A 27,665-nucleotide genomic window follows, 5' to 3' on the forward strand; every position below is an offset into this window, starting at 1 on the left:
TGTATTCTAGCAAGTCATTTCTCTTTTGTAAACCTGATGGTTGCCAGTCTTGCCCATGATTGTTCTCAGAACTAAGCAGTGCTGAGTTTCTCCATAAAAATCATAGAGTACACAAACCCTGGTCACTCCTCAGGATGGAGGCTTCCACAGAACTTCCACGTAAACCTCTTCAAGGAAAACATACCATATTAAGCGTTCAAAGTGATTGAATGAGATTCTTAACATTTTAGGTTTATCAGGAGGCTTTTTGTTTTGAATGTCTTTGTTTTCAACAGAAAAGTTCAGAAGCCAGGAATACCTGAAGGAATTAAAAATTTCTATTCAAAGCAAAGAAACCTATTTCCCAATTGGCAAAACATAATTGTTTTTATTACCAATATTAGAAAAATGGTTGTGTTCTTAGCAACTGTATATTTGTTGTAAGTGATTTACTGGCAAAAAGCCACTCACTTCTTTTTGCTCCTATATAGAAAGGCAAAAGATATAAAATAGAAGAGCTAACTTAATTTGCTTTGAACACTGCTTGGTTGAGATTCTCCTATTTCTTACCTCAAGTTTCTGTGTTTTGTTGCTCATGAATTCCTGGGGCTGGGGGAAGTGGTTTTCTTTGTTTTATTTTCTGGTTAGCTAGTTTTAAAAAAGAAAGACCTCTCTCCCAGGGGTGCAGGGCAGTGCTTGGGGCCTGGTGCTCTGATTTCAAGCTGCACCACTGCAGTAGAGAAAGGCCTCTGTACAAAAAGCCTTGCTCCCGAGTCCTTTGGCACGTAGGCCATTGCTCTCTGTTGTCCTTCTTAGATTTGATTTTGAATAGGGTCCTCTTTTTCTCTTAAGATTAAAAAAAAAGTATAAAGGCATTAAGCCAGCAAATGACAGACAAGTGCACTGTATGGGGCATTGTAGGTGTTTGAATTTAATAAAGATGCCTTGGCCATTTAAGTTGTAATTTCTAAACAGACAGGAACTCAGTTCTTTTTATGACCCCACCCCCACCCATGGGAAATAGGTCCATTTTTGTGCATTGAATTCTAAGAGCAAACAGTGGGGGAAAAAATAAAACAATGAAATGTGTGAAATAAGAGGAAGGTGAGCCAAAAGCTGATTCGGGACTGTATGGAGAGTAACGATGATGTAGTACTCAGCTGAGAAAGGCCAGGTACCAAATAATCCTCTCTATCCAGGGGTTCCCCACATAAGACATTTCTGTACATTTCTCAGGAAATCATTTTAAGCGTCTGCCTTCAGAATGAATGTTTGTGGCAGGAATGGGAGGGAACCCGGGAGGAATACTGAAACTGTAGTAAATACCTACTTTTATACCCAAACTTTCTTTCTTAATAATCTCAGTATCACATTAAATTTTGTGGTAATATCAGCTTCCTGTGTCTTAAGAAATTTGGTGGCAGTATATTCTTCAGAGCCACTAGACACATGTGGCTATTTAAACTTAAATTAAACTTCATTGAGATAAAATTGAAAACTAAGTTCCCCAGTTGTACTAGTCACATTTCAAGTACTCAGTAGCAACGTGTGGCCGCTGGGTAATTTATTGAATAGTACTGAGGCAGAGCATTTTCATCATCCCAGAGAATCTGTTGGTTGGCCAGCTAGAGGCTAACGTTTTTTCATATTTGTGAGAAGAATTGGTTAATTTTATGCTTTATACTGTGGAAGTGCTTTATTGGCAGTTGTCTGGGGCTAGATGAGACAAGCAGCCAGACAAGAGCCCAGTGTGTCCCAATGTTCTCTTCTGTGGGGTTATATAGGATAGCCTGAATTAGGAAAGGCTGTCAGAATGAGTCTGGTGATTAGGTAGCACCATCCTCCTTGTTGGTAGGATGCATGATTGTGTTTGGTTAGTACTATAGGTGTTAGAGGCAGAGTGGCCCTTCCATCCGGGGCCTTGCTTGCTGGATGACACTGGGCAAGTCACTTAACTCTTCAGAACCTTTTTTCTCATTTGTAAAGTAGGAGTGAAATACCTACTTCCCAGGTTTGTTATGAGAGTTACATTAGAGAGTGGAAATGGAGTAAAGAATATTAGACACCTGGCACAGTACAAGACACATAGTAAGCACGCATGACGCCATAGCAGTCCTTAGTAATAATTTCTTATCCTTGTTGATGTCCCTTTCTCTTTTTCCTGATATATGCTTCTTTTCTTTTTCTTCTTTTTAATTATTTCTCCTCTTTCTTTGCTCTACTGCTGTTTTCCTTTATTCCTTTGTCTTCTTAGGCCCTGTGTAATTCTGTTACATAGATTTGTAAGAATAAAGAATTTCCTGTCCCTTGGTTGCTCTAATACAGTGAAGAATGGGCAATAGTTGATATCAAAATGGAACCAAACTGTGCAAAGATTCACAGAAATAAACCACCTTTGACCAGTATTTATGAGGATGCTAGTACATAGGGGCCAAGGGGCAGTGTGGAAATAACTAGCAAGTTAACACTGTCATGTGAGCTGTAGGGGGAAGATCCCTGCTGATTACATATCTTTCTCCCCTAGCAACAAAGGAGAGAGCGGGAAGCTAGAAGGCAGCAAGAACGTGAGCAGCGAAGGAGGGAACAAGAAGAGAAGAGGCGTCTGGAGGAACTGGAGAGAAGACGGAAAGAAGAAGAAGAGAGGAGGCGGGCAGAAGAAGAAAAGAGGAGAGTTGAAAGAGAACAGGTTAGTCCATTAACGAATGTTTCATGCATGAATCTGTGAGATTTGTTGCATAATAGAATTGGGGGATTTGGGACAAAAAGTACACAGACGTCTGCACATACACAATAAACACATTTAGGACTTCAGAGGTTTCAGAATGCTGACGCACAGGTGGAAGCACAGCAATAAATTCTCATCTTTAAAAAATGATGGATAAATCTTTCCATTTAGAAACCTGGAAAGCAGTTGAGTGGTCTCCAAACAGTGTGATACCCAAAAGATTTTTGAGTATGTCTTCTTGGGTTTGGCTTAAATGCTTTGAACCCTAAATATCTGGATGATAATTAGCCTTTTCTTCAGTGAAATTAAAAACCAACCACCAGAGATGTTTGAAGTATCCAATAGCTGAGTATTGTAATAAACATTTTTGTATATAATGCAGTGTGTTTCTCTGTAGCATTAGAAAAACTATTAACATTGTGGTTTTGTTTAGCCAAGAAAGATCATTTGTGTTTTGGTAATACTTAGATCATTTTATTGATGCCAGCTATAGTTGTCTTTTTGAATCTGTTCCTGAACACCTGTGCAAATAAAACTGAACTGTGCTTTTGTGTCTCTGCTATCTTGTGTGAGCCCCTCAGAGCCTCCTCATATCTCACATCTTTGAATTGATAATTAGTTGTTACGAGGTTTGGGTAACGGAGAAAAGATATGATTGGGGACTGATTTAAATAATACTTGAAATTCATAGTTAAAATACTTACCAACAACGGTATTAACTTCCAAAGTTGATTATTCAACCACTGTCTTTGATACTAATCATATGCTTCAAGTTCTCTGCATGTTTACCAGTTCTTCGTAAGAATTTAAGTGATATGTTCTATTTGTTACCTAATTGATATTCTTTTCCAGTTGACCATGGTATGTTTTGGGGTTTGTTGTTGTTTTGGTTTTTTTCCACATTGTAATTTTTACCTGGGGACTGCAAAGGTGAATAAAAGTGAGCTTTTAAAAATTAAATGTCCTAAAAAAAATTTAAATGTCCTAGGGATAATTCTTGCAATTTCATGGTAAGATGAGGGTATGAGAGTTAAACTTAATCTTTAATGTTCTAATGGCAGTCATTAGCTTTTGTGTACAGCAATACTCTTCACCTCTTCTTAAAAAAAATAGCATCAAAGGAGTTTCATTCTACTTTCCTTATTCTTTTGCAAAATATCCCCTGTGTTAACAGTGCTGTGAGAAATGTGTCAATTCTGCATTACATGTGCATGTCTGTGTACATGCGTAGTTGTATTCTGTATGCTTGTTTTATGTTAGGACTTTTGTGATTTGGATAGATGTGAATTTCCTGGTTGTCCTTGTGTTTTGGAGGCAAAAAATCCCAACTGTGCTAATTTGATCTTCCAAGTTATGGTTCTGTTCTGTCTTGTTCAAAGGTAGGATGAGTTGGAATTTAGATTCCTTTCTCAGCCATTGCAGGGTAAGGCCACATGTCAAGTTAGAACAGTGTTTTTGGCATAGCATGTGCCATGGAGGTTTAGACTAATAGGCATGGGCCTTGGAACCCAGGTTAGAATCAGATTGGCTTTTTTGGGCAAAATTTATTTTGTAAGATAAAGGTTTCTAAGGAAATATATATGTCATGATTTGTGTTATACACCATTCCCTCAATCGGAATTGTTGGTGAACTAAAACGTCTCTCCAGCCCAGATATATGGCTATTTTTATTTTAAAGTATGTGCCATAGTGTAAGGGGATGGTGAGCATTAGACACTGTAAAGACATAATCTGAATTTCAGAATAAAATTTCTCATAGATCCTTTAGTCTACTCCCCTTTAGGAAGTAGTTGGCTTTTTTCCCTGTTGATAAGGAACGAAACTTCTCGTTTGTATTTCAAAGTTGTTTCATGACTATGTCTTATTTAAGCCTCACTAAAATCTTGAAAGTTGCAAGAAATATTCTTGATATTCATCTCTCAAATGAGGAGACTGAGAAAATCAGAGGGCTTTCTAGAGGTCCTAGATAAGGGTCTCTTGATGTCCTAGCCCCTTAAATATGCATGCAACTTCAAGGTTGGATTTCTCCTCTTTACATATTTTGGGTTTGTTTACCTGTTTTCATTGTTGCAGAGACTTGTTCTCTTTTCCTTGAAAATAGGCTTCCCCAATCCCCCACCTGTACCCCCTTACCCCTAAGACATACACACACTCTGCCATAGTCCCATCCTGAAGAGCCTGGGCCTGTTCATTTGTGAGAGATCACCTGCATCTGTTGTCTATGGACCATGCATGGGCTTTTCAAATTAGTCATTCTCTGTACCTTCTGTGTCATCAGAGAAAACACAAATCATGTTTGTTCTTTTTTAATATTAAGCAGGTTTCGGTTTGGGGTTTTAAAAATTGGCAGTCCATGCTACTTATAAATAATGACTATAAGAACCATCTGGGGCAATGTGGATCTACTGGTTTATCTAATTAAACTCTTGATATCTCTGGAGTCTTCTGTCCTTAAGAGGAATATCATGGTCCTTTGAAATCTCACATTTGTGTTTAACAGTGGTGTTCTAACAGAAAAATTTTCAGATACCTTTGTATATATCAATGGAGTGTATATCATTTTTTAGACTCTTTAGATCTTGGCCAATTTGAAGATCTTGGGGAAAATCCTTCGCCATACACTTTGTAATAAACTCATCACTAAGCGAATCACCACTGAAGACCATTGGGGCAAATGGTTCTTGGTGCTCCATTCAGGTGGTTCTGATGCTTTCCTTTTGGATAAATTGATTGCTGGGTAATTTCTGTGTGACAGGAGTATATCAGGCGACAGCTAGAAGAGGAGCAGCGGCACTTGGAAATCCTTCAGCAGCAGCTGCTCCAGGAGCAGGCCATGTTACTGGTAACACCCTGTATCTGTCTTGTTCTGTAGCATTAGGGCTCATTTTTCTATCCCTCCCCTGAGCTTTGGGCAGAGCTGTGGTGATCACCAGACCATTTTGGTTAGTGCTGTGGACTGACAGGCTCAAATGGAGACGTCCTCTGTGGTCATGCTACTTTGGGCAACTTTTCAAGGTGGCTTCTGTATATTTACTTATTTCCTGTTAAAGAGTTAACTGTTCTCTGTGGTAGATAGCAAGGTTTTGAACAGAACTTGGCATTCAGTGAACAAACTAGAATGCTAAGGGCTGAAAGTGAAAATCACATGCCATAGGACTTTTGTCTAGTATATTCTTACTTTTGAAACCACCAAAACCAGCTTTTAATTGAATTCTCTCTCTGTCCAGTGATATTATGGTTAGCAACAAGCTGTCAGATTTTTCCACAGGTAATATGCTATTTAAAATCCCAGTCATTTTGCTCTATTATCAAACAAGGGGGACAAAAAGGGCATTATGTTTGTAAAAAGTTGAGACTGAATCCAGAGAAGAGGCGAGCTCTGCGGTGTCCCATAGATTTAGTGTTCTCCTCTCCCTCTCCAAGGAGTGCCGATGGCGGGAGATGGAGGAGCACCGGCAGGCAGAGAGGCTCCAGAGGCAGTTGCAACAAGAACAAGCATATCTCCTGTCTCTACAGCATGACCACAGGAGGCCGCACCCGCAGCAGCAGCAGCCACCGCAGCAGGAAAGGAGCAAGCCAAGCTATCACGCTCCGGAGCCTAAGCCCCACTATGAGCCCGCTGACAGAGCTCGAGAGGTATTTTCTTTCCTTTGTTGCTTAAACATTGATCCGGTGTTGATTATTCCCTAGAAAATAATAGGATAATGCTTAGGAACTGTGTAATACTAAGACTTGAATGGGACAGAGACTAATTATGAGCCACTCTCTTGGTTTTCTAGCTGAGAAATTGTGGTTCAGAAAAGTGAAAGGACACTTGCCCAAGGTCTCTTATCTGCTTAGTGTTTTTTTCTATAGACGACTAGAATGCCTCTGTTAACAAATCACAATGAATTGGACACTAAAAGGAGAAAAGATTGTATGGCAGAATCATACTAAGAATGTGAACAAAGGGAATGGTGGCCGGGGTAGCTATATTCCCCAAACCACAATGAAAATAAAGTGTAGCCCAGTAGCCTTGTAGTCCAGTTTACTGACTTTTCAAAGACTGTGATTTGTTGCTGAATTGACACATTTGGGCACCCAGAGCCTCACCGTAAGAGAGCCTCATCATAAGGATGTGGTGAAGCAGTAACTGTTCTGGGATACTAAGAATACAGGGAACTGGGCAGCTTCTGGAGTGTGTTTAAACCTGGCCTATAGGTGGCATCCTGCTACCATGTCTCACCCTCACAGAGAGTAGCATCTACAAACAAGTGTTCTGCCTATTCTGGAATGCCTTTATTTTTGGTAGGATGAAATGTGCTTTGACTTCCTGATGATAATCTTTTAATCTGTTGGTTAAGTTGGTTGTGACATTAGTTTTGTTTTGTTTCCTAGTTTGTCATCATGTACAATCCAAGAATTCTTGGCCAGGAGGTTTTAAAAGCTTAGTTTTTATTTTCATAAGTATTTCTTTATCTCAAATCGAATTTTAGCCCCATTTTATTTGTCCCCTCTCTTTTTAAGCCACCCCTGTCTTGGAGAAAACAGAAAAATTATTTCTAGGACCCTTCCACTTTCAGGCTTTTTTTGGGATCTCTGCTTTTCCCTACTAACGTAACACTAAGTTATGTCTTCTAATTCTCTGATGCAGGTGGAAGATAGATTTAGGAAAACTAACCACAGCTCCCCTGAAGCCCAGTGTAAGCAGACAGGCAGAGTATTGGAGCCACCAGTGCCTTCCAGATCAGAGTCTTTTTCCAATGGCAACTCCGAGTCTGTGCATCCTGCCCTGCAGAGACCAGCTGAGCCACAGGTAGCAACAGCCAGGTGGCTGTGGGCCAAGGAGACTCACACCATAGCTCACTAAGCCATGGGCCTGCTTGTAATGTTTACAGTTTGGTTTGTTACCACATTTAGAAAGAAAAGAGATGAGCAGAAGTGATTTTTGATTAATATACAGGCAAAATACCCTCAGTTGATAGAGAAAAGAAGGATTTTTATTTGTTTGTTTTTAAGATTTTTGTTGTTCTTACTAAGAGTATCTAGATTCAGTCATGTATTCTTTTAGTCTTTTTGTCTTCCCTAACTCAGATGTTTGTAAACAAGTGCCTCCTTTCTCTAATAGAAAAAATTTTCAGTTTAGGTTTTAGAATATTAGTACCAGAAGTACATAGAGGAAGAATCATAAGCTTTGGTCCTTGGCTCCTGGCCAGTTCCATGAGTGAACTTTAGAAAACCAGTGTCTGCCCTGAAATTACATGTAGAATTTCTTGGTTTTGTCCAACTGTGCATATTTTTCTGGGAAAAGGGCCTTTTATTAGATTCTCAAAAGGTTCAAGATCCAAAAGAAGATATACTCTAATAGGTTAAGTGTACATTGCCCTGACGTAGGTCAGGGTAAAGGTCATGACCTCTCATTGGACTGGCCACAGCATTCTGCCTAGTCTAGGTGAGGGAGAACCCCCTGGGCTGAGTACTGTGTGGTTAAAAGAGAGCACCCTGTACTATCCAGAGAAGGAAGGCAATAGTGGGGCTTTTGGATCTAAAAGATCCTTAAAACACAGATTGCCATTTTCTTACTGAAAATAAGTGACTTTCAGATATTTTGCTCCTTGAAGTTGTGTGATCCAGAATATTGGGAACAAGTTTTTAAGCCTGAATTTACCAGTTACTGGTGTTTGCAAATGTTAGGGGATAAAATCTCATATTCTTGTGATAGAAGTAGCTGTGGTGTTCTGAAAAACTAATCCAAGTGAGGATTTGAACATGCTTTAAAATAAATAATCCCAGTGTGGAGGAGTTGTTAAAAAAAGGGGGGAAGAAGAACCAGACCTAAGCAAAGGGCATGTTTGTGAGGGTGGTGGACTTTGAGGGGCAGGGAGATATTTATATGGGGTCAGCAGTTTCTTGATTCGCAAAAGAGCTGGCCAACAAGCCAGAGAGTGAGGAAAGTGACACAGAGGCGAGGGAAGAGAGACTGGCAGACTAGGTTTGACAGCACTTGTATGAAGGGTCCAGGACTGAAATCTTTATTCTGCAAGTTAAAGTTACCGCAGATAGAAATTTTTATCTGTTTGGCCATGAACAGGTTAAAAAATAGGAATTCCCAAATTATGTAGGCTACTTTTATATTAATTAACTATGTAGTGCCTAGAGATAGTCTGTCTCCCTTTTCCTCCTGCTACCGAAAGCTGGTTTGGGCTGAAACCTCTACTTACAAAAACATTCTTTGAGGAGACTAAGATTCTTATTTTGAAGCCCATTTTTTATTATAGTTACAGGTAATACTTCCAGTTTCACATTTTTCCCCCTGAAAATTTTAAACATTTTAGCAATCCGAGATTATTCCACTCTTGAGATTATTCCACCAAGAAGTAGAATTTGTGACTCTCCCAGAAGTAATAGAAATCATGACCTGGGACTTAACTCTGAATCTTGCATTTGGAAAGGTAGAACCAGTTGTGATTTGGTATTTTTAGTTTTCATTACATATGTTGATATAATGGATAGCATAGCTAGAATTTTGTAAATTGCAATCTTTAACACTTATTTTAAAATAATAAGATACAATAAAGAAGATACAGACTATTTCAGAAATTGTTTTATCAACTGAAAAAGCAACCACATTAACTCAGGTGACAAGTAGTTGTCCTGTTTTTTCAGTTGTCAAGTAGAAGGTATATAGTCCAGTAGCAGTAAGGAGAGGGAATGATAGTATTGAATATTCCTAGAGAAACCAAAATTCCTTTTTTCATAACTACTGTGAACATGTATAGAGATTTCTAAGGTTTGAGTGTTTTAGGACTTGGGAGAAGAAAGCAGCAAAATTGAGGGTGTATTTGAAAAGTTGGCTGTTTTTAAGTTGTATTACCATAGTCTGCTAACATACAAGGGGTTTGTCTTTGCTCGTGGAATGTGTTGTTCTGTGGTTATTTGGTGTGAAACCTTATGCTGCCAGGTGTCATAAGAATGGATAGCTAGGTCTGCATGAACGGCAGTGTCTGTCTTGTGATTTTACTTTCCTCCTTCCCTCTCTCTCTCTCTCTCTGCCTGTCAACTCTGCTTTGACATGGATGTGCATGGAGCACGTTGTCCTCCCTTTTAGGATCAGAGATCTACGAGGGTTTTTTTTTTGCTTTGTTTTGTTTTGTTTCATTAATCTTCATGTAATGTTAGTCTGGATATTAAAAGAGTTTTTCTTATAAATGTACATTTGCTTTTTTCTATATAGTGTGTTCCTCAGCTGCTTCTTCACTTAGAAGTATAACTGTTCCACTGCTTGGCTTACCTAGGACTGTATTGCCCCTGTTTGCCTTTACCCCCACTTCTTGGTTTGGATTTGGTATTGACCGGAAAAGCGTTTTATGCAGAACGCATTGAATGTTTTGTGTTTTGTTTTCTTGTAAGGTACAGTGGTCCCACCTGGCATCTCTCAAGAACAATGTTTCCCCTGTCTCGCGATCCCATTCCTTCAGTGACCCTTCTCCTCCCAAATTTGCACACCACCATCTTCGCTCTCAGGACCCATGTCCACCTTCCCGCAGTGAGGTGCTAAGTCAGAGTTCTGACTCTAAGTCGGAGGTACCTGACCCCACCCAAAAGGCTTGGTCTAGATCAGACAGTGACGAGGTGCCTCCAAGGGTAAGAAGCAGAAAGACAGATGTGTGCGGTTTTTTCCTTTTTGTTATTTTTTTAAAAATTATTTATTTTAACTAAGGGTATGGTGACTTCACCAGAATGAAGGGGCAATGAAACTTCAAAGGAACTTTTTACAGTGGGGCAAGTTCCATAGTTATGCAGTTATATTCAGTCAGCCGCCAGTTAGTTTTTTTATGGTTGTTGTTCACTCTATACTTAAACACAAAGTAACAGAATAATATATGAGTAAGTCTATAAAGAATATACTCCTAGAATAAAAAGAATCAAAATATATTTTGGCAGTTGTCTTAAGCATTTATACAAAAGCTACAAATTATTTTGCAATATTAATGAAGATCAAAATTTTCAGAAAAGGTTCTTTTAAGGAAAATTTTGCATTGAAAATTCCAAAAAAAAAGATTTTTTTCTTTTTTAAATTGAGGGATTTTTGGTTTCCTTTAAAATTTTTTGACTTTTGGTAATTACTTAATGGTAAAATTAAATGAAAGGCACATTTTCATTTTGTTTATTTTCCCTCCACTTGGAATTTGCTTCCTCTGAATATTTTCTTGCTTCCTACCAGTCTTTGTTTCCTACTGATCCATTTGTAGACCATTGTTTGATTTCTTTGAGCTTATTTTCCTGATTCTCACATTATCTCAGCAAAATGCTTTTGTATGTCCCCTGCCACAAAGCTTCAGTCCAAACATCATTTGAATGTTACAGAAGCATAGAAAGGCTGTTTGTCCTGGCTCCTTTGATGCCTTTGACTAAAATTTCTCTATTGTATTATATCAGTGGAGGGCGGAGAAGAATCAGGGGTGGTGGGGGTAGTGATAGTAAGGCTCACATAAGTATGAGTGTTCTAAAAATTTTTGGTAGGAAAATCTTTTTTCTTCTCATATTTTCAATAATTTAATTGTTGTGTTTTTCTTCCCAAAGGTTCCTGTGAGGACAACATCTCGTTCCCCTGTTCTGTCCCGTCGGGATTCCCCACTGCAAGGCAGTGGACAGCAAAACAGCCAAGCCGGTCAAAGAAACTCCACCAGGTAAGAGAAGAGGGAAGCTTAAGAACAGATTTACTGCACAGCATATTACATCATGTTCATTTTATAAAAATGTTCGTAAACATGGAACGTCTGAGGTAAAGAGATGGTCACTTTATAAAAGAAAAACTGCCAGAAAATCCATTATTGTGAATAACAGCAAACTGGTCTCTAGTGAAAAGGGAGTTTGAATCCATTTGTGTATTTTAGCACTTTTAAAATGTAAACTCCCTGGCTCTGTAAGAGCAAGTGGATGAAACGGCAGGAAAGGCAAGGGAGAGATTAAGAGAATTGGAACCTGAGGAAGCTTGTCATCTAAAGGATGTCCCAAGTGCTTGGGACTGGTGCAGAAAATACAAACAGGCTACTAAAGGAAAGTCAATGGTTGACTTACAGTCTCTAATAAACTAGTGAATTAACCAAATAATATTTTTAGGTTGTAGATCTGTTCTGTGTACTATACAGTAGCTGTTAGCCACATGAAGCTACTTAAATTTGAATTTAACTTAATTAAAATTCAATAAAATTTAAATTTCCTTAGCTATACTAGTTAAATTTGAATTTAGCTTAATTAAAATTCAGTAAAATTAAAAGTTAATTTCCTTAGCTACACTAGTCACATTTCATGTGCTCAGTAGCCACGTGCAGGCATGGCTACCATGTTATTACCAGTCACCGATCGAACATTTTCATCCTATCAAGTGATTTCCATTGGCCAGTACAATCCTAGGGGAAGGGTACACTATGTTGACTGTTTTGTACTTAATCGTCACCAAACCTCTGAAATTAGCCTTTTGTACATGGAGCCTTAATATAATTGGAATACAAAGATGGATGACAGACCAGAAGCTGCAGAGAGCCTTCTTAGTCCTTAAATGATCAGGGTACACTGTGGGATTCTCCTGTGACTGACTGAGTCTGTGTATTAATTGTGATCTAATAAACTTGTACTCTGGGTGCATCCACGTTTGGGGAGCATCATAGCCCCTTAATAACTGGGTTCATACAAAGTAGTATGCTGTGTAAGTGTTGGCTCTTAAAAGCATTGATTAACAGTGAGAGCAACAGCCTAGGAACAGCATAATTTATGTGTGATTATGTAAGTGGAATTTTTTTATATTAAGAAACTGAGTTTATAGCTGTGACAGGAATGGTAACATTTTTAGACTGAACAGTAGCATTTCTTGTCAATTGTTAAAAAGATTTGGGGTCTGGCTAATGGTAGTCTGTTATTTAATATTTTTGACTTAAGCTTATCTGAGATATTTCATAGACCCAAAACTAATGTAACACTGTGTGTCAACTACAATTTAAAAAAGGATATCTGAGTAAAATCCATGAATGATGTCATTGTAACTTTTGATGAATTTAATGTTGAATGCTGTTTGTAGGCCATTTTTTTCTCATTATACCTACATTGCAGAGACTTTGGTGGACACATCATACATCTGTTTATAATTTGATACTACATCTTGGGATAATGCATTAGCTGTTCTTTGTTCTTTTCTAACAGCAGTATTGAGCCCAGGCTGCTGTGGGAGAGAGTGGAGAAACTGGTGCCCAGGCCTGGCAGTGGCAGCTCCTCGGGGTCCAGCAACTCAGGATCCCAGCCAGGGTCCCATCCGGGGTCTCAGAGCGGCTCTGGGGAGCGCTTCAGAGTGAGATGTAGGATACCTTTGCTTTTCCCTTACCGCATTAACGATATTGGGCTATATGATCAGTATATTGGAGATCCTTTTTAATCCTGTATAAAGGCCTGTGGTTTTTTTTTTTCACAGCTGCATATCACAAAACAGTGTTTCAGTGCAGGTTGCTAATGATAACCATAATTTTAATAATATAGAGTTCACTTGTTCACTTTTGAGGGCTCACACATGCCTAGCACTGTGAGCACATTATATGCATGATCTCATTTAATCTTTAAAAGAACTCCATGAGAGAGAGAGAGAGGGATAGATGTATTGTGTCTCCATTTTACAAATTAGAGCAACTGTGATTTAGTGAAGTTAAGTAACTTGTCCAATAAGATTAGCTAAATGTCTGAGCTAGGATTTGAGCCCACTTCTTTCAGTATAGATTCCCATCAGTGCTGTCGTCCTTATTGGTTATTTTCATCCACAAAATAATAAGCTAATGAAAATTCCCTCTTTTATATTATTCACATAGTGTAACAAGGTATTGTGAAAACGTTAAGCAGAGTCAGGTCTGTTTGGAGACTTGCCTTGAGTGGGGCTACCAGAAGTGGGCAGAAGAGAACAGGAGAGAAACAAAGGCTAGGTGGGCTAGGTCAGATTTGTGACATTACTTCTCTGTGCTTATCTGTTTCTGCTCTTTTTGTCTTTCTTGAATTTCATAGCATCGTCCAAATCTGAAGGCTCTCCATCTCAGCGCCTAGAAAATGCAGTGAAAAAACCTGAAGAAAAGAAAGAAGTTTTCAGACCTCTCAAACCTACTGTAAGAATTATACAGAATCAATTTACTTATTCTAAGCTTAAGTTAGGTCTTTCTATTAAAAATATGTAGTCGAGAGTCCCGCAGTCCTTTCTGTAGGGTTTCTCCCGTCCCCTGCCCCGCTCAGAATTAAGGAATTGGAAGGGATGCCATGTTCTCGGGCACATTTGTGCATACCCTGCCTCACTGCTTTGTCATTTTTTTTTTTAAGTACAAAAGAAAGAAAACCTTTTTTATCTCTTTGCTCAACATTAGCCTTGTCGTATTCTTGATGAGTTGGACATTTACAAAACTGGTTTTTAGAGTAAATTTTTTACATCATCTTCTTTTTCAACTCCCCTATTATTTAAATTCTGCCTTTTGGTACTGGAGTGACAGTTTTGACTTCCTCATACTTGGCCTTTAATCCTTGATGCATTAACTGACCATGTAACTGTGCCCAATGTGGGATTGAAAGCCTTTTGGAATTTTGATTTCCTGCTTGAATTGATTCCTGTCCTTCCCCTCACTCCCCTTTTTTCTCCCATGCTTCCTTATGCTGTGCGTTCTTCATCACTGATGGCTTCTCCGGCTCAATGAAACTGCGCCTGCACTCAAGGGCGAAGTGGTAAGCCCCATCTCTGGAAAATGCCACAGTAGAGCACCATTCCAACTGCCTCTTAAGCTTAGCTTGTAGTCCATCTGTATTTCTTTTCCTCCCTCAACTTGTCTTTTTGTTATTTTCTAGAACTCAGAAGTTCTAAGCTTCTGCTTTATCTTTTTTAACATAGAATTTGCTGCATATATTTATTATTACTAGGTAGAACTTCTAAAAATAACTTCCTAAAAAGCCACAGTCATAATCATGAAATAGTAACACTGAAAGTCTGATACACTGTTATTTCAGAGGCTCAGGCTCAAAGAAGAACAACAGATTCTTAACTGTGGAGAAGGAAACTCCTTTGGAACTGCTAAAAAGAAAAAGGAAAAATGACTATATAGCCTACTTAAAAAAAAAAAAAGTCATTACTTTTAAATATGTGATTCCCAGGTAGAAACCTTGGACTTCTGTGTGAAAGCATAGAGTATACATAATATAATGACAATTGAAAATTATATGTACATAAATTGAGTGTTAAAATATCTCATATGGAAGAATCATGGGAAATGAAGCTACTTTTGAATAATGTTTTTTAAAATAGATTTCCTTTCTGTCTCCTATTTGTACTTGTTGGCAGTGTTGCAGGAAAACATGGGTTAGGTGGTGCCAGGGAGAAGTGCCTTATTACCTCCTGCCCACAGCTGCACGTGCTGCATCCACTTTTTCACTTCCTGTGTCATGGACCTTCTTAGGAACGTGGCAAGTTGTTAACACTCAATGAAGTCAGATATGAATAGTATACTCACTTTTTTACTTTTCGTAGGTTGGAAATTATTAAAAGGTGGAGTTAAAAATAACAAGTTCACCAAAGAAAACCTTTCAGTCAGCCCAATTTAACTAGAATCTTGCTTCGTGGATAATCTCTTTGAAAGAAGACTTTGTTAAATAGGCAGACCTCCAAGGATTTTCCTTCACAACAATTCTTGATCTAGAATTTTATGTTAGGGTTTTTAAAAAGCACTATTAGCCTATCATAAGCAGATTATGTTTTTTATTGTTGTGAAATATGAACTGTGTACAACATTTTTTGCTTTTTATTTTTCCCCTTTTTACATTTTTTAGTCTTTTCTATCAAAAGTTTTAAGAGCTCACCTTCCTGTAAGCTCTGGTAAATACAGAATACTGGTAAATGCAGAATAGTTTTACAAAATGGATGCTGTGGCTATTTTATCAATAATTAAAATGAAGATTGTCTTATAATTTGCTGTTTTCTTCCCACTGCCTCTGGCACACACCTCTTTGCCTTACTGTCTTTTCTGTCCTATGCATTAGGATTTGACTGCACTGGCCAAAGAGCTTCGAGCAGTGGAAGATGTGCGACCACCACACAAAGTGACAGACTATTCCTCATCCAGTGAGGAGTCAGGGACGACAGATGAGGAAGACGATGATGTAGAACAAGAAGGGGTGGAGGAAGCCACCTCTGGACCAGAGGACACCAGAGCAGCGTCAGTCTTTGCTGTATTTTAGAGAGGCTGAGAGCGTCTCCACTGAACTTTCTTTCCATTTAGAAGCAGTTCTTTCTAAACCTATCTTGACTGTTTGAATACTTACCCATTGAGTTCTCCTGGGTTCAACAGCAGGCAGCCTTTGTGTTCTTCCCTCTTCTGTTTGTCTGTGTGCATGTGTGTGTCAGTGCTTCTCCCCAGTACCCTAATGTGTGTTTTATTTTTTTTCCTTTTAATTTGAGGGTAAGACAAAAGGGAAGTTTCAGTTTGGTTGAACCACGTTAACCATGAGAATTCACTCTAGATATTTTTGCTCAAAAGCAGACTATACTGACAGAAAGCTCTTTGTTGAAGGGGAAGAACTAAGCATTTGTTTTCTTGGAGGAAACTCTCTCTGTAGCCTGATCTCATCTTAGGCCTTTAGGAAGGTGAAAAATCTAAACAGGATGTTCTCAGCTCATGGGATGATAGCCCTTCACTTCTGAATTTTGTCTCAATAGGTCGTCTCTGAATTTGAGCAATGGTGAAACAGAGTCGGTGAAAACCATGATTGTCCATGATGATGTAGAAAGTGAGCCAGCCATGACCCCATCCAAGGAGGGCACTCTCATCGTCCGCCAGGTACCTGTGTCTTCCCTCTGTTGTTAGAGGCAGAGCTTCTCCTGTAGTCATTAACCCACTTGCTCATTCACTCACTCATGCTGTTTCTACATCATCATCTGTTTTCATGTTAACAAGACCCAGAGGGTAGAGTGTCGGGGGCTAGGGAGGCAGATATGTGCTGCATGCCCAGAAGGTAGCTAGCAGTCTTCCACCCCACATTGCTGCTCCTCTGCATGTTTTGCGGCAGCCCTCATTTGAGCACCACACTGAATCTCACAGTCTGTGTCTGAGTAGTAGAAAAGCCACAGGGACTCCCTTCAGCAGGCTCACAGAGCGAGGAGGCAGAGCACTGTCTGGAGCAGAGCAGCCACAGACGTTCTGCAAAGAGCTCCCAGCTGAGGGTCCACAGTGCTGTCACAGGAGCAGCCCTTAGGCAGGCGCAGTGGAAGAGCGGATGAGCCTCATCAGTCACAGGGCCTCTGAAGCAGAAGGGCTGGGAGGTCTCTCTTGCGTGTTCTAAAACGTTCGTTTCCTCACTTGTTGAATATTAAATGTGTACCACCCCGATGTGCTCGGTTCAGATTGCTCAGCTTCATAACTGTCTGTTCATTTCTTAGCTTAGAAGAGAGAGAAGTAGTGCGCTTCCCAGGACATAGAACAGGCGCCTTTCTAGTGTTGGACTTTTCCTGAGTGTGTTTCATGCAATGGCATTGCATTTGGATGGAAAGTGGGAAGAACGTGGAAAAGACCAGGATTCAAAGAAGTGACAGGGTACTCTTTAGAGCTTTAGACAGGAACATTTTTAAAGGGAAAGAAAGGCGAGTGGTTTTGTTAACAACAGCTAGAGTGGCAGCTAACCCAGGTTAGGCAGTCATGCTCCAGTCCTGTGGCCACCAGATGAGGCACTTTGAATTGCATTCGGCGACTTAAGTGTGAACAATTCCAACCAGTTTCCTGTGGTTCTTCCTTGATTATTTAATGGAGTTTGAAAAGTCACACAGCACCTTTAAGGCAGTTATCAGTAGGGTCATAGGGAATTTCAGCAGCGCTTGAGCGAGACGAGTGTGCCTGTTTTTTCTACAGAGTACAGTTGACCAAAAGCGCGCCAGCCATCATGAGAGCAATGGCTTTGCCGGTCGCATTCACCTCTTGCCAGATCTCTTACAGCAAAGCCATTCCTCCTCCACTTCCTCCACCTCCTCCTCCCCATCCTCCAGCCAGCCGACACCCACCATGTCCCCACAGACACCCCAGGACAAGCTCACTACTAATGAGGTATGTCTCGCACCACAGCTGGCTGCTTTCCTAGGGTTCGACCAGCACTGCCTAGTAGCTAGTTTGCAGAGGAGACCTTTCCCACGCCCCTCACCCACCCTCCCCACCCGCTTTCTTCTGTCACCTACCCTTCTCCCCAACCCTAAGTAACATCTTTCAGATCTGCATACAAATCCCGTAACCCTAGATCAATGTCCCTTCAACTTGCCAGTTCACTGTTTCCTTTTCTCTAGATAAGTGTAGTTGCATGGCTTTCTTTATTCAGTGTATTTTTTTAAAGTCTAAATAAAATGATTGCCGTGTTCTTGGATCCATTATGTATTTGGCATGAAATTCTTGTAGTCATTTGTGGAATCTGCCTTTATCATTCTTCTTAACTGACAAGTAAAATATAGAAAAAATTTGATTAAGCAGACTTGGCCATACCTGGACACACTTGTTATCCTCTACAGGAATCTCCTTCAAACAGGGCTGGATGGCTTTTTGTTTTTGATAGGGGGAGATTGTTGGTTGGTTAATCATTTGTTTTCACCAACCCTGTTAAAAGGACTTCTTTCCTTGAAATTCACAGAAAAGGCCAAATGATTTTTAGGGAATTCTAGAAAATTAGGATGCAAAGAAGGGCAAAGGTCTGAGCATGCTTTTAATTTAAAATTTTGAATGGGAAATCCTGTGTGCTCGTTTGAAGGCTTGGCTGTGGTGCTCAGTCTGGGTGATAGTGGGTGATGCTTTGCTCTTTGGAAAAAGATTATTCTCCCCATGCAGTGACAGAGTCCACCTTGAGCACCCTGTATTAAATTAAACAAGTGGTTTGATTTCTTGGGAGGTTTGGTTTAAATGCATTTGGCTAACAGTTGAAGGAGGTTGAAAGTGGCACGTAGCTTCAGCCAATCTTGTTAATGTAAACATTTAACTGCCAGGCTGTCTCTACCTACTCTGATTTTGGTTCCCTTTTGAGAAAGAATCAGAATAATCCTCTCCCCCTGAGGAGCAGGGGCAAGTCAACTGCTTCTAAGGTGGGCTTGCATAAGATTGGCCGTCGGATGGATTGGCTGTAGGACAGGGTGGGAAGCTTGCCAGCAGACAGCTATATCAAGTGGAAGGAGAGAGCCTGGGAGCCTGGGCAGGCTCGGGCTCTAGGACATGGCAACTTTTAGCTGCCTGTGGAAGGCAAGAAAGTTTTCAGGACTAAAAAGCACTTGATCAGAAGTGTTCTTTTTTCTCCATTGATTTATTCCACCTACACTCACTTTTCTCCTTATATTTATATTTAAACTTGGCTCCATTTTGCTCTAATGTACAGTATTTACTATAACCCTTAACTCACTAAACTGGCAAGTTTATTTTTCTGTTTGTTTTGTTTTTAATTGTCATTACATTTCCACTTAACAATTTGTTTCACTTTCTTTGTGTTTTCTTTTTATTTTTGTCTTAAATTACACTATTAACCAAAACACTAGTGCTCCTAAAAGAGCAAAAGTATGTGCCATATCTTGTCATTTGCACCTTTCACTGATGAGCCCCTGTTCGATACGGGTTTACGGTGGTAGCCAAAGCTTCTGTAGCTTTCTGGCAAGAGGCTCATGTTAAAATGAGTAATACAAAGTCAGGATTTGCCAGTATTCCAACAGAGGTTAATTGGCCTTTTTTGGGCTGAAGAGTAAATTCAGAAATTGATGAACTGAGATAGATATTTCAAACCTCCTTTAGGAGTTTTTATTATAATTATTAAAAAAAAAAAAGAAAAAACTAGGAGCACAAAGTATAGATTTTGTTGGTAGCTCTCAGCCTCCTGTCTTAGATGAGCAGCATATCTGAAGGGAGATGTAGCTCTTTTGGTGGTTCCAGGTTGAATAGCCTGTTGGTGGGGTGTGTTGTGCACATGCAGAGGCACCCCTGAGAGCACTTGGGGGAAATGATGCAGGAGGGATAGGTCTTTCTAGTGGGAAGCCATGCAGTACAGAAGTGGATTGAAATGTTTTATGTTCAACTTTTTAATGTCATTTGTATTAATAAAATTGAAATTTACATTGCAGACTCAGTCCGCTAGTAGCACACTCCAGAAACACAAATCTTCCTCCTCCTTTACACCTTTTATAGACCCCAGATTACTACAGATTTCTCCATCTAGTGGGACAACAGTGACTTCTGTGGGTAAGTAAACTAGCAGCAAGAAAGCAGCTGACAAACAGGACTCAGTCACTTTGTGTCACTCTTTCTGGTGGCTTAGGCATGGCTTGGTGGTTCTTTGCAGGCACAGACCTCGGATACAGAAACACCCATCCCGCTTGCATTGTCTTACTTGCAATGAGCTGCATAGTCGGTTTCCTTTTTCCATATACATTTCTTACAGATTTCTTTTCTTTGACAAAGAGTTGGTTTATAGCATATGAATACTCACTTGAGGTGTACTGGGGGAGGGAGACAGGTGCAGTGTTCGTGTGTGAAGAAAATAATTTTTAATGTACTGTGTTCTAGTGGGATTTTCCTGTGATGGGATGAGACCAGAAGCCATAAGGCAAGATCCTACCCGGAAGGGCTCAGTGGTCAATGTGAATCCCACCAACACTAGGCCACAGAGTGACACCCCGGAGATTCGTAAATATAAGAAAAGATTTAACTCCGAGATTCTGTGCGCTGCCTTATGGGGTAGGTATCTTACTGCTGCTACTGTGATGTCATCTTTTTATTTTCCTGAAGGGTGGACTGGTCTTTTAGAGAAGGTACTATTTTGGACAATTTGGGGATTTTGTAAAGAGTTGTTGACAGAGAAGTTGGAAGACTTCCATGATGCTCACTCTTGTTACCTCCTGCAGAATCATGTAGGTGCGTGTACGGGCTTGCACTTGTTTCAGCCACTGGGTATTGGCATGAAGGACTGAGCTCCCATTCTTTGAGGGAAAGCAAAAAGTAAAAAGATGAGAAGGACATTTGATTTGGTCTTTATGTATAGGGAGAATGAAGAAGCATGTTGGATTGCTTTTTAAATGTTTCCATTGAACATTTTTTCCTTGCTCTTTCAGGACTTGGGTCTAACACGAAAATGAAGCTTTTTTTTTTTTTTTTTTAAGATTTTATTTATTTATTTGACAGAGATCACAAGTAGGCAGAGAGGCAGACAGAGAGAGGAGGAAGCAGGCTCCCTGCTTAGCAGAAAGCCCAATGCGGGGCTCGATTCCAGGACCCTGAGACCATGACCCGAGCCGAAGGCAGAGGCCTTAACCCACTGAGCCACCCAGGTGACCCAGAAATGAAGCTTTTAAAAGCAGATTTCCGGGGCGCCTGAGTGGCTCAGAGGTTAAAGCTTCTGCTTTCGGCTCAGGTCATGATCCCAGGGTCCTGGGACTGAGCCCCACATTGGGCTCTCTGCTCGGCAGGGAGCCTGCTTCCCTTCCTCTCTCTCTGCCTGCCTCTGCCTACTTGTGATCTCTCTTTGTCAAATAAGTAAAATCTTTAAAAAAAAAAAAAAGTGAATAAAAATTAAAGCAGTTTGCCATGGGCCAGAATGTGCAGAAGGAGACCATAGCGTGGCCTTTCCCTGTTCCATCTCCATGTTGGTGGTGCCGCCTCTTCACAGCTTACAATGGCACAAGAGACTATGCCTGAGGAGGGTGCCACGTGAGGACTCTGCCCTCTCATCCTGAGGCTAGACTCTCTGTCTCCCCTGGGCCATCACTTTCCTCACTCCCACAGATAGACCGTCCTCTTGGCCTTACCTTGTCTTCCAGTCCCACACTTAACAAAGTGTTCTCCTCCTGCCTAAACTCTGAAATTTTTAGCAGAGACCCTATTTCTAGTTAGTTTCTTCCTCCCTTGAATGCAAGTACAAGTGGACAGAAAACATGTGATCCATTTTGGTTTGAGTGCATAGCAAATTGACCTCAGCGTGTTGTTTGTTGGAGTGTTCTGATGGCCTCTGCGTCCCCAGTGACCAGATCAGCTCTGTCCATGTCCACCTTACCCCTCACCTTCAACCCCTAACCTACCTCTCTCAAGACTTGAGGCTGACATGAGCGCCTCAGCGCTCACCTCCTGAACCTTGAGATGTTCCTCAGTCCTGCTGTTGAAGAGGGGGTCTGTTACTTCTTAAAAGTTCCTCCTTGTCCACCTTTTAGACTTTTATCCGTCCATTGACGTCTCTCCTCTCCCTTCCCAGCTCTTGCACAGCCTCCTCCCGAGGGGTCCAGGAGAGGCGTCTTCCCTTTGCAGACACACCTACTTCTTTTTTCACTCTTTGGGTTCTGAATTTCTGTCCTCATCATCACGGAGTATCTTAAGTCCCCCCATATTAACCTCATAGGCAGAGGTAACAGTAGCCACTTGGAGGGGATTACTGGGATCACAAAAGGCAGCTGTCACCGTGTTGTCACTGCCCAGCACTGTGAAGTATTGCTCTGGGAATGCAAGTTGTGATCACATCCCAGGGTTGAATTCCACCATTCTTATTCTTTGCCCTCCATGGGAGAGTATATATCATCAAAATTCAGTACATTATATTTTATGTAGAAATTATGTTAATTCTTTTGAAATTGCTGAAGTAATTTTTATCTACAATGTTTGCACCTGGTAGCAGTCTTACACTGATTTATATTCCTCTACTGTCCTACAGAGTGCTAAACCCCGTTTTGTGCCATTAATTGATTTTTTTTTAAGTAAAATCCTTCTTTTTCCTAATTAACTTCTCTAATACCTCAGAGAAGAGAGTATCTCGAGCTTGTGTTTTTGGAAATGTAATGGAACTTCCATTTTAACAGTATGTGGAAAGGAAAGTGGGCAGATGACATAAAGTTGAAATCTCTTTCTGTAAATTGGTATATTTGAATTGTTCCTTGGCTTGGGGCACATTGATGGTGGGTTTCCTTAAATTGCTAAGCTAAGCTAAATAGTAAGAAAAATAAGCCTTTTAAGTTAAGTTTAAAAATAAGCCTCTCAGAGACTTAGACCTAGAAAAGTTAAAACTTGAACTGTAAGAGTGATAGACCAACAAGGGGAGAAAATTCAGGGGACACTTTGAAATGGTGACACATTTGAAGTCTGCTGATCGGTGTTAGATAGGTTAGATGGATTTTTTTTGTGTGCCTTCTGGAGAACATGCTAGCTTCAAGCATTCTTTTTTTAATCATATTATATAACTGACTTTTGTTAGTTGCTATATATTTTTTGCATTTTTGTAATAAGACCGTTTTCCCATTTGTAGTCAGAATTATTTTAACACATATTTCGAACATCATTTTTCCCATCTCTCTTTTTTTTTCTTTTTTTTTTTAAATAAAATCTCTGCACTCAACATCCAGCTCAAGCCTACAACCCCGAGATCGAGAGTCACATGCTCTACCAGCTGAGCCAGCCAGGCACCCCAGTTCCCACTCTTAATAGTAAACTGTCTGCAGTTTACTACAGAGCTTTGCCTGAAATATCATCATAAAATTTAAAGGATATTTTAAATCACATGTCACAGAGCTCTTATAGAGCCGTTTTCCCCATCAACCTACACCAGATTCCTATGAATAAAATCGCAGTATTTAGTACAGCTTATCTTTGAGCTATTAGCATTTAAAGTTTAATTATATCTAACAGTTGAAAGGTTTAAAAAGCATATTTATAAAAGGTTATTGCAGTATGCAACTTAATTTTTTTCATAGGCCCGTAATTTCCAAGGTGGTTATTCCAGTGACTGTTAATATTCCTTTGACTGCTAACACTTAGTACTTTACAAAATTACACAGTTTTTGGAAGTATATAATGAAGAATTACAAGGAGTGTAAGTGCCAAAATATATGCATTTTTGTGTGTTTATGAATAGACTTTTTCAGCTTTGTCTTTTATTCCCTTGTTAATTCATTACTGTAAAATCTTGATTGATGTTTGGATGCTGTTTATTTTTGGAAACCACAAATAGTAGAATTCAAAGGCTCATACTTTTGGTAGTTATTGCCAGATTCTTGACACAGACCTTTTCAGCTACTTGATACTGAAGATTGAGAAAATACTGAAATACTGCACAAAATGGAACCTTTAGAATGGACTCTTATGTGTAAGCACCTCTGTCAGTTACTGTTTTTCTGCTTCAAATAACTGTGAAGCTAGTTAGAATTATCTCACATTGGTATATGGAGAGAAAACACTAAAAATAATGTCCTGTTGTAGTTCTACATCTGATAGGGAGGTAGTCACAAAATGGCCAACCTCAAAAGTAAAATAATAGGAAAATGAGTGGAGCATTACATAAACATTAATTTCTCCTACAGTGATGATAAGTGAGTTTTTAAATTGGGCTGTAGTTTTTTTCTTAGCATTCAGTCATTATCTGATGTGTGTGATACTTCTATTAAAAAAGAACTTTTTCATGGAAAACATGATGACTTGTAAGCCTTGAAGTGTAAGACTGTGAGCCCCAGTTCAAAGCCACAGTGTTACCTGCTAAATAAAATATCAGTATCAGCCATAGCTGCACTGGCTGTTAGGATAATCACTAGTCTCCTGTGACTATTTACACGTAAATGGATTAAAGTAGAAGACTGAGTTTTTCAGTTGCACTAGCCATGTTTCAAATGCTTAGGAGCCACATGTGGCCATTGGCTAACATGTCAGACATCAAGGTTCAATGTTCTGTTAACAAGGCTGGTCTGAATGGCATGTTCATAAGTCTTTCTTCTTATCTGTCCAAATGATCATATTTTGAGGGTTTTGTTTATTTTTAAGGATCACTCTAGATGGGTAGTGAATACTCAAAATTTTTCTCTTTTCCTGAAAATTCGAGAAGCTTCCCTCAAATTTTCAGAAGTCATTTCATAGTATGCCAGGCACTAACAAGTTCTCACTACCGTCATCCTAGCTGGAAAGCAGCTGTGATTTGGTGGAAGTGTGTATGGGGAGCACAGACAGGAATATTCTCATAAAACTTAGACTGTTTCCGCAAGGGCAGGATGGAAACCTGCATCATATGCCTAATAGATTTTTTTAACAGGGCTTTTTCAGGTCACATTATTACTGGAAGCTGTAGGTGTCTAGAATTTATGAGGACCTACCTCATTACACATTTTAGGTTTTTTGAGTACTCCAGGGTTAGTGTTTTGTTCGCTTAGAGCTTACAGTGCTTTGGCATAATGGTAACTGTTGCCCTAGTGAGCCTGGCACTCTGTTAGTTGGTAAAGTTTATATTTGAGTTTGAATGGTGGTGATAGTAACTGCATATGTAAATTCCAGGTTCCAAAGCTTCCCCAAGATCACAAAAGTTGCTTCCAGTTTCTTCAGAAAAATTGGCTTGGGTAGATACTGTCCTCCAGGTGGTAGGGTTTCACTTGCTTAATAACAGAACCATCAGAGCTAGCTGAGTGGGGGGCTGTGAGGGTGTTTCTTTGTTACCTTCATAGTTGCTCATTGGAAGTGTTCTGGAAGTAGGGTGTGTGTGTGTGTGTGTGTGTGTGTGTGTGTGTCTGTGCGTCTGTGTCTGTGTAATAAAACTTGGATCTTGTGATTTAGGAAATACATGCTACTCTTTCCTATCTTTCCATCTACCTGAAACTATTGATTTAGCAGTTCATAAAAGCACAGATACTTTATTCCTGTCTCAGTGAGTTTATTAGCCAGTTTAGGGAATCCGTGCAAACATGTATGTGCCTGATTGTGTGGAAGTATAAGGCGATCTGTCTTATATGTTACAAATTTGGTTTAGACAGTAAAGGTTATAGACCAAGGAAACAAGGTATTTAGAGAAATAAGGGAGTGATAAAGAGAAGAGTACGTTGGTTCAAGGTACAGAGAGATCTGAGTGCCAAATTGAGACTTTATACCCTCCTATAGAGAGTGTATAGTTTGGAAAATATGGTAGGACCTAATGAGTATAAGAAGATTAGGATCATTTTGATTGCTGCTATGAGAAAGTAGAGGGACTGTGTTAAAGTCTCTGTCCATCGGTTACAAGGTGGCCAGTACCTCAAGTAGGTGGGAGCAGAGGAAAGGGAAAGGAAGGAGGTCTCTGGTTCTGGTGGTCAGTTTGGTTGGTTGTGTGGAGCAGGTGATGGTGCTCTTAGAGAAAGGGCAAACGTTGAGAAGTTGGTCTCAGTAGAAATTTACAGCAAGTAGAAAAGCAGCTGGGTATGGAATTAGGAGTTGATGGTTCTGAGGTGCTCCTCCAGCAGACAGACAGTGAAAGAGATACCTGTGTTTAAGAAGCAGAGAAGGTATGTGCAAACCAGGAAGGAGACTCAGAGCAGCTGGAGAGTGGGAAGACCCTGGCAGCTCAGAGAGAAGCCAGAAGTGCTTCCCATTGGGCGGTCATGGTATTTTAATAGTCCCAAGAAGTTAGGGGGCAGAGGACTGAGTGCCATTGTTTCTTCTCTGATGATGACCGACAATGGTCTTTAAGAAAACCTTAAGGTGAGTGATGGATCAGTCATAAACTGGTAAGGATTTGAGGTGGCTGTTTATAGCTCGTGCCAGAAGTTTGCCAGTGAAAATAAAGACAGACAGATACAGGAAGCACGAAGAGGTCATTTTATCCGACAAAGATTTGTTCACCCGTCTCATGTGGCTAATGAGATGTATAATCTGTAACACCAAGGAGATGGTGAGTTCAAAGCATTCAGGGGAAACTGGTGAATTATGCAGGAGGTTGAGGGAATGTGATGTGTGTGTTTTCTCGCATTTTTTTTTAGACTGCCACTCTTCTGTGGTGATTTGTTGTCATTTGGTCACTTTAACTGCTGACTATTCCAAGCATTTTTGTGTGTGTGTGATTAAGGAAACTACTCTTTCCCAGATAGGTGGTATTATCCTTTCTATACAACCAGACTGTTTGCTAAGCACAGTATAAAATCCAGATCTTTCTGTGTCCTTGAAATAGGAGTGAATTTGTTAGTGGGTACAGAGAGTGGCCTGATGCTGCTGGACAGAAGTGGCCAAGGAAAGGTATATCCTCTGATTAACCGAAGACGATTTCAACAGATGGATGTCCTTGAAGGCTTGAATGTCTTGGTGACAATATCTGGTAAGTGTTCATTTAGTAAAGCACTAAACTTCCATTAGCTTTTTTTTTTTTTTTAAAGATGTTATTTATTTATTTGAGAGAGAGTGTGAGCTAGAGAGGGCATAAGCAGGGGTGGGGGCAGAGGGAGAAGGAGAAGCAGAAGCATACTCCCCATTGAGCAGGGAGCCGGATGCAGAGTTTGATCCCAACACCCTGGGGTCCTGACCTGAGCCAAAGGCAGATGCTTAACCAACTGAGCCACCCCGATGCTCCTAGCTTATTTTTTGAAGTAATGGCTAAATGAGGTATAACCATATAGCATGGTTTTACAATAAGGTGATAGAAAAATGTATTCAGATGTGACTGACAAGTACGCAGTGGATCTGTTGCCCCTCTAAAGAGCAGTGTGGAGAAGCACAGGGATGTGCACTGTCTAGTAGAACCCTCCCCTGGGAGCGCACTTGGCCCTGGTGCTTGTCTGCCTCAACGCGGCTTCTCCAGCATGTAGGTCTGTACCCACTTTCACCCACAGGACTTTCCTTCATGCAGAAGGCATTGTGCTCTGCCACGATGGTAAAAAGTACTATATTGTGTTTTCTTAAATCAGTTAACACTTTTCTTTTTCTTTCTAAAAGAAAGAGTTTTTTTTTTCATTTGTGTAATACATGTTCATTCGAGAAAATAAGAAACTAGTGCAGAAAAGCAAGTAGGAGAAATGAAATGTAAAGTCAACCAGAAATACTCTATCTATTGATTCTTCAGTTTCAACTTCTCGTTTTTAAGCATATACACACTCAATATAGACTTAAGGGGGGGAAATCTGGATAAAAATGGTTATGCAACATTTCAAACATACAGAAAATAATAATAATGAGAGAATAACTACATAATAATGACACCCACATACTGA

The 27,665-nt window shown here is 40.0% G+C and overlaps 1 protein-coding gene across 50 annotated transcripts in view; it reads left to right on the forward strand.

Moving 5' to 3' along the window:
* Nucleotides 1-27,665, forward strand: part of MAP4K4 (mitogen-activated protein kinase kinase kinase kinase 4) — a 195,561-nt gene that overhangs the window by 150,210 nt on the left and 17,686 nt on the right. For 2 of the 50 annotated variants that reach the window (XM_082747086.1, XM_082747108.1), the window contains exons 13-26: nucleotides 2,504-2,665; nucleotides 5,460-5,546; nucleotides 6,128-6,340; nucleotides 7,338-7,499; nucleotides 10,094-10,327; nucleotides 11,267-11,373; nucleotides 12,884-13,035; nucleotides 13,727-13,824; nucleotides 15,734-15,909; nucleotides 16,410-16,530; nucleotides 17,596-17,787; nucleotides 19,824-19,941; nucleotides 20,266-20,436; nucleotides 26,633-26,776. In XM_082747086.1, the coding sequence (XP_082603212.1) occupies nucleotides 2,504-2,665; nucleotides 5,460-5,546; nucleotides 6,128-6,340; nucleotides 7,338-7,499; nucleotides 10,094-10,327; nucleotides 11,267-11,373; nucleotides 12,884-13,035; nucleotides 13,727-13,824; nucleotides 15,734-15,909; nucleotides 16,410-16,530; nucleotides 17,596-17,787; nucleotides 19,824-19,941; nucleotides 20,266-20,436; nucleotides 26,633-26,776 (2,137 nt within the window). The remainder of the gene's footprint in view (nucleotides 1-2,503; nucleotides 2,666-5,459; nucleotides 5,547-6,127; nucleotides 6,341-7,337; nucleotides 7,500-10,093; nucleotides 10,328-11,266; nucleotides 11,374-12,883; nucleotides 13,036-13,726; nucleotides 13,825-15,733; nucleotides 15,910-16,409; nucleotides 16,531-17,595; nucleotides 17,788-19,823; nucleotides 19,942-20,265; nucleotides 20,437-26,632; nucleotides 26,777-27,665) is intronic. The other 48 variants (XM_082747097.1, XM_082747119.1, XM_082747132.1 and 45 more) reach the window with 32 other exon arrangements.

The sequence above is a fragment of the Mustela nivalis genome (genome assembly GCF_964662115.1).
Source record: "Mustela nivalis genome assembly, chromosome: 8".
In the NCBI taxonomy this organism is placed as follows: Eukaryota; Metazoa; Chordata; class Mammalia; order Carnivora; family Mustelidae; genus Mustela; species Mustela nivalis.